The sequence below is a fragment of the Engystomops pustulosus genome, chromosome 6, assembly GCF_040894005.1.
Source record: "Engystomops pustulosus chromosome 6, aEngPut4.maternal, whole genome shotgun sequence".
Taxonomy (NCBI): Eukaryota; Metazoa; Chordata; class Amphibia; order Anura; family Leptodactylidae; genus Engystomops; species Engystomops pustulosus.
In genome coordinates this window covers 186553042-186563629 of record NC_092416.1, presented here as the reverse complement: position 1 = coordinate 186563629, position 10588 = coordinate 186553042, and the positions used below count along the sequence as shown (strand labels likewise).

Genomic DNA, 10588 nt, shown 5'->3' with positions numbered 1-10588 from the left:
ACTTCTTTACACACTTCAGGTCCAATCTTTCCCCAGTTTGTTGACAAACATAATGGCCCACATTTATCAGAACCAGTGCCGTCTGTACTATGTGTAGTTGCCTGTGGAGTGTGCAGGGGGCGGCAGATTCATCAAAACTGGGGCAGGGTCCTCGTTAATCTGGTGCCCCCTGCAACTGCTCGGGAAGTGGGCACCATTTTTTTTTTTCAATGCACTTTGTTCATGCTGCAGCAATGTGACGCAAGTCAGTAATAAGTGTGGCAAAAACTCTGATTAAGCAGTAACAGCCCCTCTAGGTGCACATTTTTTTCTGTCTTGTGGGACACGGAGCAGCCGGAACACAAAACTGGCGCATACACTTTATGATTACATGTACAAGAAGTTTCCATGTTCTTTTCAGTGCAAAGTCGGACAGAAAACTGGAGCAAAGGCTTTAATAAATGTGGCCCAATGTTTCACACCAGACTAAAATGACCTGTGGACACTTCTCCTCTGTCCACACAACATCGTCCCCTGTAAAAGGGAGTCTTGCCTTGTGAGTCTTTCTGGTAATGAGAAGTTTGGTGACTGCAGAGTCGGCTTTTATGCCAAATGCTCATCGTAAACGTGAGATGGATCCTTCCCCTGGTCAGGGATGAACCGGCAGCAATTCCAGCTGCAGTGATGAAACAATTACCCCTGGAGATTCTCCGCATTATCCTGTCTTTGTCTTTCGGGGGGTGACCGGCCGTCTTGGAGGACTGGAATGAGTTAGAGAAGCTATAATGGAATATTCTAGAAATCAGACTCATCTGGACAACCTGCTGCCGGAGGGTGTCACTCACGTGGGAACAGCGCAACATTTATACAAAGTCCGCGACGACTAGAAAGCTAACGCCGGTTACATCGGGTTTATAGATTATGAAGAGATTAGCAGCCGGTGCCGGAGCAACATCAATAACCTGAAGGTATCAGTGGCTCTGATTCTGATCAGTGGCTTTCTACAGTTATCTCATTTACATGTTTTTTCTGTATAATTTATGAAAAAAAATGAATAATACCGATCTTACTCATGTCATATAATCACTTAAGAGACAGTGAGGGAGGGGGGGGGGTAATTTATTTCAAATTGTCTAAAATTTTGAAATGGAAAAACTTCAAAAATGGAAAGAAATGACTTGAGACATTTGTAACAAATGTCTCGAAAAGAGATCTGAAAAAAAACATTTAACACAAGGAAAAAGTGAGATTGATAAATTACCAAAGAAGCAGATGGAATAAAGATACTACCAGGACGGAGATAAGTGACCCTCAATCATGTGTAAATTAAGTGATCTCTAATTTTGATGTAGTTGTGCGATTTTTAGCTGCTATTGGTGCAGTGAGAACATTCTGCTCGACCTTTCAGCGAGGTTGTCTCCACGGGTGCTGCATCGTACCGCTCTGTGCATCCATTGCCGGCCTACGGGGGACGTATATACGGCGGCCGTACATACGTCGTGTGAATGTAGCCGAAGTGGTTCTAACTTTGGACGGCTTCAACATATCAAAGTCATTTTGAAAGAGATGGAACAGATCATAGTCATGAGAACCATGAGATGGATATAACACATAATAACTCTCAGCTCTGCTAACTCCCCTATAACACAGAGTCAGCTCTGCTATGTGCCTCCCTCAGATAAAGACCTTATCTGCCTTTAGCTTCAAGAGTAACTTTTTGCACACTGTTGCAAAAAGTTGGGGGATGGGGGGGGGGCAAGAGGCAGAGAGCGCTGCAATGTGCAGAAAAGAGAAGATATTTACGAGAAGAATCCAACCATAGTCAGAAGATTAAACAGTCGTATCGAGGGACAACCAAATTGGATACACCAGGATTGATTGGAAATATTTCTGAAATGCTGGATTATTGTTAATTACAGTGAATTATAGAATGTGTTGTTATGTGATACAAAGTATATTTATAAATATTGTCTTTGTGGGAATATCCCTTTAAGAAAAACGTCAACTTGCAAGAACCGAGTCAGGAGCAGGAAACGATACGATTCCCAGGAAACGTTTTGCGATTTCTTTCACCCTCCGCATTTGTCCTTTTCTGTCCGGTTTCCTTACACTCGGGATGTAACGTTCGTAGAATCCAGCGTTTGGCCGAGCTTAATTAATCAACGGCAAGAACCAAATTTATCTGGATTATTCCTAACAAGACAGACTCCGCTGTAACCGCTACCGGGGAAATGAGAGCGGCGAACAATTAGAGAGAGAACCTGCAGAGAATTCCCATCCCCAGCAACCGCTGGGCAGCCAAAGGGGTGATGCGACCCAGACGCCTGGAAATGTACTGCGGCCCAATCAGAACCAACATGATGCAAGCAGCAACATAGCAAATAAGTAATAGACGGGGGTGCAGGCTCCTTGGAGAAGTCAGGGATACACAGTCGTTATATGTAACAATGCAACTTTATTAACAACGGACACACGAGTATGTGATAAAATGCTAAAGTTGTCATGGTAAAAGTGGAGCCCCGTGACTATAAAATGTTACCCAGAGAAGCGAGGACTCTCCCCCTCCTCTCTTTGAACTTTGCTGTAGTCTGACATCGTAGGGAGATACTAGAGGGAAGGAGTAAGAGCCAAAGCAGGGAAAGAAGTTTGTGCTCTGATAACATCTCACATGGTTTCTACTATTGATGTGTGAAAGTTACTGATCAGGTAAAGTCTTTCCCTGTTCCAGTTGTGTCTCCTTCCCGTAACCTTCCAGTGAGGTCCGATAGTGTCTAGAACAACATGTCTATGGCTGACTGAGCCTCACGAGCGGAGCTTTTAGCGCTGACCCTCGGTTACATACGTGACACGTGAATAAAGAGAATAAAATGCTTTATTACAACAGATTTACACAATAACTTACTCTGAGGACACGCGGACCCCCCCCCCCCCCCCCTCCATGAGATTTTACCTGTAATACTGGATTTTGTGTGCGTTTTCCATAAGGTGCAGAGCGTCCTCTTAGTGCAACAAGAAGAAACGTTTCATAAAAGAACTTCAGTGAGACCCAAATAACCAGTAACCCAATAACATCTAAATCTGTAAGAGCAGCGCCACCCCGGCCAGGACCCATTTGGAGGGGTTCTCCTTAGTCTTAAGGTTGAATGTCCACACGTATGTCGGTCCTCTCTGACGTGTCTTATACACAGGGCAGGCGTAGATGTTGCGGGTGTCCTGCTTGTCCACAGGGATGGCCCTGATGAAGATGACCGGCATGGCCGGGGTCAGGTCTTTCAGCCTCGCGTCTGTGATGATGCTGGTCTGTACGGGAGAAACACGTCACATCAATACTGAATTCTGGATTTTTTTTTTTGCTTTTATTCTTAATTTTACATTTTCTAACTGCATTTCCAGAACAAACAACGTGCAAGGAAATGGACTCCAAGCATTTCTGTCATCTACAGCAATCTGCCCACGAGACAAGTGCAACACACGAGCAGCATGATTACAGTACAGGATAGTAGCCCATGGCTCATGAGACAAGTGCACCACACGAGCAGCATGATTATAGTACAGGATAGTAGCCCATGGCTCATGAGACAAGTGCACCACACGAGCAGCATGATTACAGTACAGGATAGTAGCCCATGGCTCATGAGACAAGTGCACCACACGAGCAGCATGATTACAGTACAGGATAGTAGCCCATGGCTCATGAGATAAGTGCACCACACGAGCAGCATGATTACAGTACAGGATAGTAGCCCAGCCCTATCCTAATTCTTCCCCTCAAGTTTATTTCAGCTTCGCCTCAGACAAAGTTGATGAATCTATGGCATAGGTGCAAGAGTTGGACCTCTCTGTGGGTACAGGGACCATGGTTCCAGCCAGAACTCAAGAAGAAGACGTGTGGAGATGGGTGACATCATTAGATCTCCTGCTCCAAGCCCCATGATTGTTGAGGCCGATCCTGGGGGGGATGCGACAATGATAATCCTAATTTCTCCTTCTCTCAACTATATTAGAGTCCTCAGGATGCCAATACGATAGAAAGATGTGGCACAACAGTAAGCAAGGCTTAAAGGCTCATGCACGGGGCTGCAGTCGGGCCGGCAGACGAGAACTCCTTGCATCATACTGTGTGCAGTCTGTGGGGCCGGGCCGACATACAAGCCTGTATCCACGGTCTGCACGATGTGCATGAGCCCTTAGGGTTTAGTTTGGGCACTTGCTCGCCATTAGTGGCCTAAGACATGGCTGCTCCACATCTCCTGCAGACAAATGCCCCTTTATATGCTCTTTATCGTCCAAGTACGGAGTAAAATGTCGTCTTCTGTAGGAAAAGTCTTATTTTTTTTTCCCTCTTCCTGAAAGAGAATTACATCACATCTGATTATAAATCACCATGGAAACAATGTCTCCAGGACTCAACTTTTTATATATTCTGCTCAAACACCCCAAAGAGCGTCTTATTCCGAGATAAATGATGTGATAATGTAGAGATGAATGTGAGGAGGAGAAGATTTCTGGGTCTTAAGCACCACAAATATTTTAGTGATAAATGAGGGCGTGCGGATGCGGGTGCCGAGCCTCTTATTAATGTGTTTACCAGCGGAAATCTGAAGGATTGTTATAAATTGTTGAGGCAGTCGCCATCGCCTCACAGGAAGAAGGGAGAATGCAAAATTGTCTCCCCATTACCCCCGTCCTGCAGATCAGGACCAGATATTGCATAGGGTTTTCTATCTTTTATTGATCCATCTACATGGATGATATTATACTGTGCCGAAACCAAAACCTGTAGAAGACCACTTTATTATGCACATTGGGTGGCCGTCTCTAACAGATTCTGGGATGTGGATTGTACCCCTATAATCGTACTAGAAGAAAAAACATTGACCACCCAGAAAAAACAAGCCCTCGGAGAGAAAACTGGAAGAAAAGTAAAATTTTGGTTCTTGTAATGCAGGAAGGAAAACACAAATAATAAGCACAAACAGAAAACTAAAAAATGCAACTCGTCCCGGTAAAAACAAGCCACGTCAACCTCAAAATAATTAAAAAATCTAAATAGGTGGCATGATGACGGAGAATCCATGACTTAATTGGTCAAATACACTAAATCCAATCCTTATTGCCGTGTGGGGTAAATCTCACGGCAGCGAAGGCTTCAGGTTATCCATAGAAACCATCCACCGGTCCTACAAAAGCAGACCCAAGGCTGTCCCCGTCAGGACTGAACAGCTGCAGGACATCGCCGTCCTCCTTAGATCCGCTCAGTATGTAGCGCGGGGATCACACATCAATAATTGGGAGCAGATCGAGTTTCATTGCGATCAAGCGGCTTTACGAATCTATAAAAGCGATCAAAGCAGCGACACGTCTCTCCGCGCCGTGCGCTTCATCTCCTCTGCCACTGACATCGGGGCCTCGGTCTGGTACAGAGGAGAAGTTTGATGAATCCATTGTCTTTGTGCTGACGCTCGTTTCATCCGGTCAACCTTGAAGACTGTCCTTTTGTTAATTAGCGCTCGGGCTCAGCTCTCGCATACCGGTTACTTAACATAAAAAGACGATCGGGGGAGGGGGGGACAAGTAATCGCTGGGATAATGTGCCGGATGACCCACTTTGATCAGTCCTTTAAAATTGTAATGAAGTTTCTTGAAGATCATCGACAAAGAGAGAAGAAAAGGGGAAGAAAGAGGTCACGGCTTGTTGAATGTACGGCTCGTCTCTCGTGAGGGCTTTAAGTACCATTAGTTTTAAAGTTGTCTTAAGGACTTCTGCTAGTCCTGACATAACCTGTAGGCCTCAGAGTAGAGCCTGTACTGCACGTGACTGTGATGGCATCTGTAAGCTATGGGCTCGGCACGTTTATCCCCTATACAGGGATATGGACTGCGCTACTGCTACTGGGCAGAGGGAGAATCCAAGGTATTGTCCGGAGGTAGAGCAAAGATACTGATCAAGGTCACTTCAAGCCACAACACAATTAGGGTGAGAACCTCAGGAACACAGACAATTGCAAAAGCTCTAAGACCCTTGATGCTCAGGCACCTCATGGGGATGTGCACTAATTGGAAGAGGTCACGTTACTCGTCCGCACACACTGGTTCTTTCTGAACTCATCATGTGGTTGAGGTAACAGGACGCAGACGGCCACCATTACAATCCTTCCAATCTTATATATTATACTAGGATCGTGTCCCCTTATTCCTTATCATTAACACTAAATCAGTGATTTATCTCACTTCCTGTTGGCTCTCAGATGGTGCCTGGATCTCATGATCTTGCCTGTAACCCACTGTACACCAATAACCTAAAAATATTTCCCCAATGGGTGTAACTGTATGGTAGAGTTTGCATGGTATGTGACTAGAAGAGCATTACCTGTGTGTCCCAGCGGGCTCCCTCCATGAACAGTCCATGGACATAGGCACCTTCTCGTGGTGGACTGCTGAAGTCCTCCCTGTTCTTCTTGGTGACGTCGCACTGCAGAGTCATCTTATCCAGCGGCCACTCGTTCTTCCTGGCCATAGATTGCATGATGGCTGTGAGGAAGGACTGAGGGTTAAAGAATCCGGCCAGCCACACGGCGGAAGGCAAAGCAAAGTCTCCCGTCCAGGTCTCTAACTCCTTGATCCGGCTGAGAAGGTCGACGAACCAGCCAGCGAGGCCAGCCATGGACGGGTAGGCTCTTTTGGTCCATGACTCGGGCACCATGTCCAGAAAGATGGCGTTCTGTAGGTTCTCCATGTCGCTGGTCATGGTCAGTTCACCCTTATGGATAAGAAGGAAGAAGAGTCAGTATTTCTAGATAGCGATGGATGCAGATATAGATACATTGATGGACATAGGCTACAGAGGTCCATGGGTCCATTGCAAGGCCTACTCTAAGAAGTAAACTTTCCTTACCTATTTCTAGTAAGAAATCAATGGCTTCAACTCACCTGAGCATGGTGAATGCCCAAAATGCATCTGCCTTCCATGTGGTCGACATTTTTAACTGGGCCAAGACAAGGCATAGAAACTAGAGCCATAGGATATATGAAGTCTGATGTATTTGGTCTGAGTTGTCTACTTTGTATTGTAGAAGGTATGGAAGTGTCCCGGTGTCCCCATCTCCTGGAGAGAACCCATAATACCCCCCTGCACATGCACATGTATCCCACCTCCTGGCTGCCTGTGACCACCCATTTATGGCCTCACACCGGTCACTTCTGTATATCCAAACTGCACTGGAAAAAAGAAACTAGTTTCCATGGACACTGCCGACACGTCAGCACAGATTTTCATGCATCAGGTCTGAAGATTTCCAAGAGTCAAAGCCAAAGGATGACTAGGATACAAGATGCCCCGCTCAGACAAGCTCTTCTACGTGATCACTAAGGGTCCTGACCTGCAGGAGGTGGTATTACAAGGTGCAGCTGCACTCGGGAGGGGCGACCAGTCAGATCCTGCTAATCCTGGAGAAGTGACCATGTAGAATATTTGTAGAGTCCTCTAGTGATGTACAATAGTTGTCCTGTCTAGATTGAGGAGGGGAAAGAAAGCACAAGCCCCCACCACCGCAGTGTCCTGTATAGACCCTCGAGGTCTCTTTACCTTCAGTCCTAAGTTGAGCTCTTTCAGGGAGCGCTTGATCTCACTGGTGAGCATGTTCATCCTCTCGCACTCCTGGAAGGCGACCACGATGTACGGCGTCCTCTCCTCTGCCTTCGCCATCAGCTCCGCGATATTGAACTCCTCCGGGAGCTTCTCGAGGATCTCGTCCAGAGTGGCTTTGACCTGTGATAAAAAGCAGGTACAATTTGGGTGTTAACAGGAGAGGTGGGGTCTGTACTGCAGCGTCTAGAGGGGGTCCCGGGAGAATAAGGACACCACAATCCATGCTTGACCTTCATGTGTCAGGCCGATATAACTGTGAGAGTCGGGCTGCACGGCTCTATTACCGCACACAATAGGATGCATTACCCGTAAACTGAGATTCATTATCCCGGTGCGAGCGGCTGTGTAACCTCATCGCTGCGAGTGCGGCTGCCGACATGATCTGGATGCATCTCTCTTTCTTTTTAATAACGTCCTGAGATTTCTAGCGGCGGCTTCTTCTCCGCTTACAGAAATTATATTGCCGTCCGCTAATACAAACAAACCCAGTGCGAGTTTATCGGAGGCGCTCAATAATTCAGCGCATCTCTCTGGTAACGTAACGTGCTGCGTCTGGGGAACGTCCTAACAAATGTCTTGATGTGCATTGATCTCGAGCTCGTGACTGAGAAGCGTCCTGGATTTTATTACCGGTCCTGGAAAGTTACGGCCACTCTTCATGACTCCCAGGGATGATACGCAGCCGTCTCACTCATGCAGGTCTGGAACACTGTCACGTAACTCAAGACAGTGAAGGATTCTGGGAGGTGATCGCTCTCACATGCTCCTGTGGTGGTGCGTGTCAGGATAAGACAGATGTGGGACCTCTCAGATGTATGACAGGCCTGCAGATGAGGCAGTGACTGAGCTCCCACATGGCATCAACACCTCTAACAAGGCCTGGTGTGTGCCGAGCAGGCCCAGATCATTACCGCTCCGTCAGTCACAGTGTGAGTGCAGCTGTCTAATATTAAAGGATCCTCGAACAGTCTTCTACTGGTAATTTAATACTGCAGGTGTCACCCGGCTTTCCGAGTGTCAAGAGACATCACCTCTTCCTTGTTGTAATCATTGTGTTACCTTCACTAATTCCAGGCAAGGATATAATAATCTACCTGGCATCTTGATGTCTCAGAATGTGATCATTGGACACGAGAACATGGCATTGTGGACGTACCTTCTCCTCCCGAGTGACCCCTCCACCCTCGCCCCCGCTGCTGTCACGAGGCTGCATCTCCAGCACAGTCCGGAACAACTTCTCCGAAGTCTGAGTCAGGAAGCCGATCTCTGCGTTGGGATGGAGGCCGTACAGATAGGGAGACTCAGCCGGGAGGACGTCATCGATATACTGAAACGAGAAGCAGGACCATGCAGTCTGACTGTGTGAATAGTCCTCCACCACCCACAAATCATCTCCTCTAATACCTGATGGTAACCGTTGTAATCCATGTTCCCTGGGAGGGGGAACCCGGGGGCCAGATACAGCTCCCCTTCCATCATTTCGGGCTTTATGAACTCCTCTAGATAAGTCCTGCAGAGCCGCCGGTCCCAGTCATCCGTGATGTGACCTCCGTACATGATCTCGCCAAACAGATAACGCAGGTCGTCATAGGGGACCTGAAACACAAAGTAAATAGGGCGTAAAGGACATGCAGCAGCCGCCAGTCAGACGGCGGGGCACATTTGTGTGGCGAGGGCTCGGCGCTGACTTCTGTGTCATTTGGCAGCCGAACACGAGGAAGAGCGATGAACACAGAGTGACTGAGCTAAACGCGGCACACAGCTGCCTGGCAGGAAGATACCAGCACCGGGGTACACATGGAGCCCGCAGCAGAGATCCCCTATACCGAGACACAGGACTCCTTTATGTCCCCGAATCCTGGGCACAGAGATCGGATCACTTGTTTTATTCACGAGATGAGACTATGTCAATAAATAAAAGATTGTATAAGCAGCGAACACGGGGCGTCCTCCCTGCACCTGCTACGCTGTCACTTTACAATTTGCAGCTTTCATTTTGCTGATGGCATAAAGTGCACTATTTGGAGACGGGGAGTGTGACGGCAAGACGCCACCTAGAGGTCAGCCCAGGCATTACTAGTGGCATGTCTTCACCCTCACAGCTCACACGTATGAGCGAGCTGCATCACCATAGGAGGTCTTCCATTTCTATCCTCAGACCCAATGCTCAGGTGTATGAAGAAACTGCAGCATTTACTGTCATAGCACCGCACATCTGCAGAGGCTGTGCTCGGTACTGCAACTGAGCTGCAAATAAACCACAGGACACACATGCATGACTTCACTAGAAGCGGCTCTTGTTGGAGTTAGTTTTGTTAAGGATAGGTGCTAAAAATTAATCCTTGTTATGAATTGCCCTCATTATGTTGCATAACGACACTGCAATGACAACGACTTACCTTGGCATTGGCTTCCAGGTAGTTGTACAATACATTAACTGAAATGGTGAGGTCTCCAGTGTTGAAGGGATAGGAACGGTTCCAACCCTGAGGTCCAAACTTCCTTCTCTCGGCCACCACGGCGTGGAAGTAACACAGGGCAAAGAGGATGCTCTTGAATTCGGCCTCCCGTGCGCACATCTCCAGGGTGTCCTTTGTGTGGGAGCAGGGAGGACAGTGAGAGGATCTGTCCCGGCGGTCACTCACCCATGGTATATGTTACATGTGTTACCTGGTTGAAGTTATCCAGGGCTTTGTGCAGGTTGGCGTGCATGCCGGTCGGAGGCTCGTTGGTGATTTTGATGGAGTTTTCGAGGATTCCCTGAGGGATGATGTGGCCCTCAGGAGATCCGGCAGGCTCGGCGCTGATGAATACGCGGAAGTTGGGATGGCTGCCTTCACTGTGATGTTCCAGCTTCTTCTCCAGCGTGCTCAGCCACTTGGCCACCAGATGGATGTTCTGTCACATAGACAGGTCAGGGTGAGAGGTGGGAACAATTTCACTGCTCGCATTTATGGCTCT

General features: G+C 47.5%; 1 protein-coding gene across 1 annotated transcript in view; it reads right to left on the bottom strand.

Annotated features, from left to right (window-relative positions):
- Positions 1–2911: 2911 nt before the first annotated feature.
- DNAH9 (dynein axonemal heavy chain 9) overlaps positions 2912–10588 on the bottom strand; it is a 233304-nt gene continuing 225627 nt past the window's right edge. Inside the window, exons 60-66 of the mRNA XM_072113597.1 lie at positions 10298–10525; positions 10027–10218; positions 9032–9223; positions 8784–8954; positions 7565–7747; positions 6350–6739; positions 2912–3279 (exon numbers count right to left, since the gene is read on the bottom strand). Of these exons, the coding sequence (XP_071969698.1) occupies positions 3052–3279; positions 6350–6739; positions 7565–7747; positions 8784–8954; positions 9032–9223; positions 10027–10218; positions 10298–10525 (1584 nt within the window). The 3' untranslated portion in view covers positions 2912–3051. The remainder of the gene's footprint in view (positions 3280–6349; positions 6740–7564; positions 7748–8783; positions 8955–9031; positions 9224–10026; positions 10219–10297; positions 10526–10588) is intronic.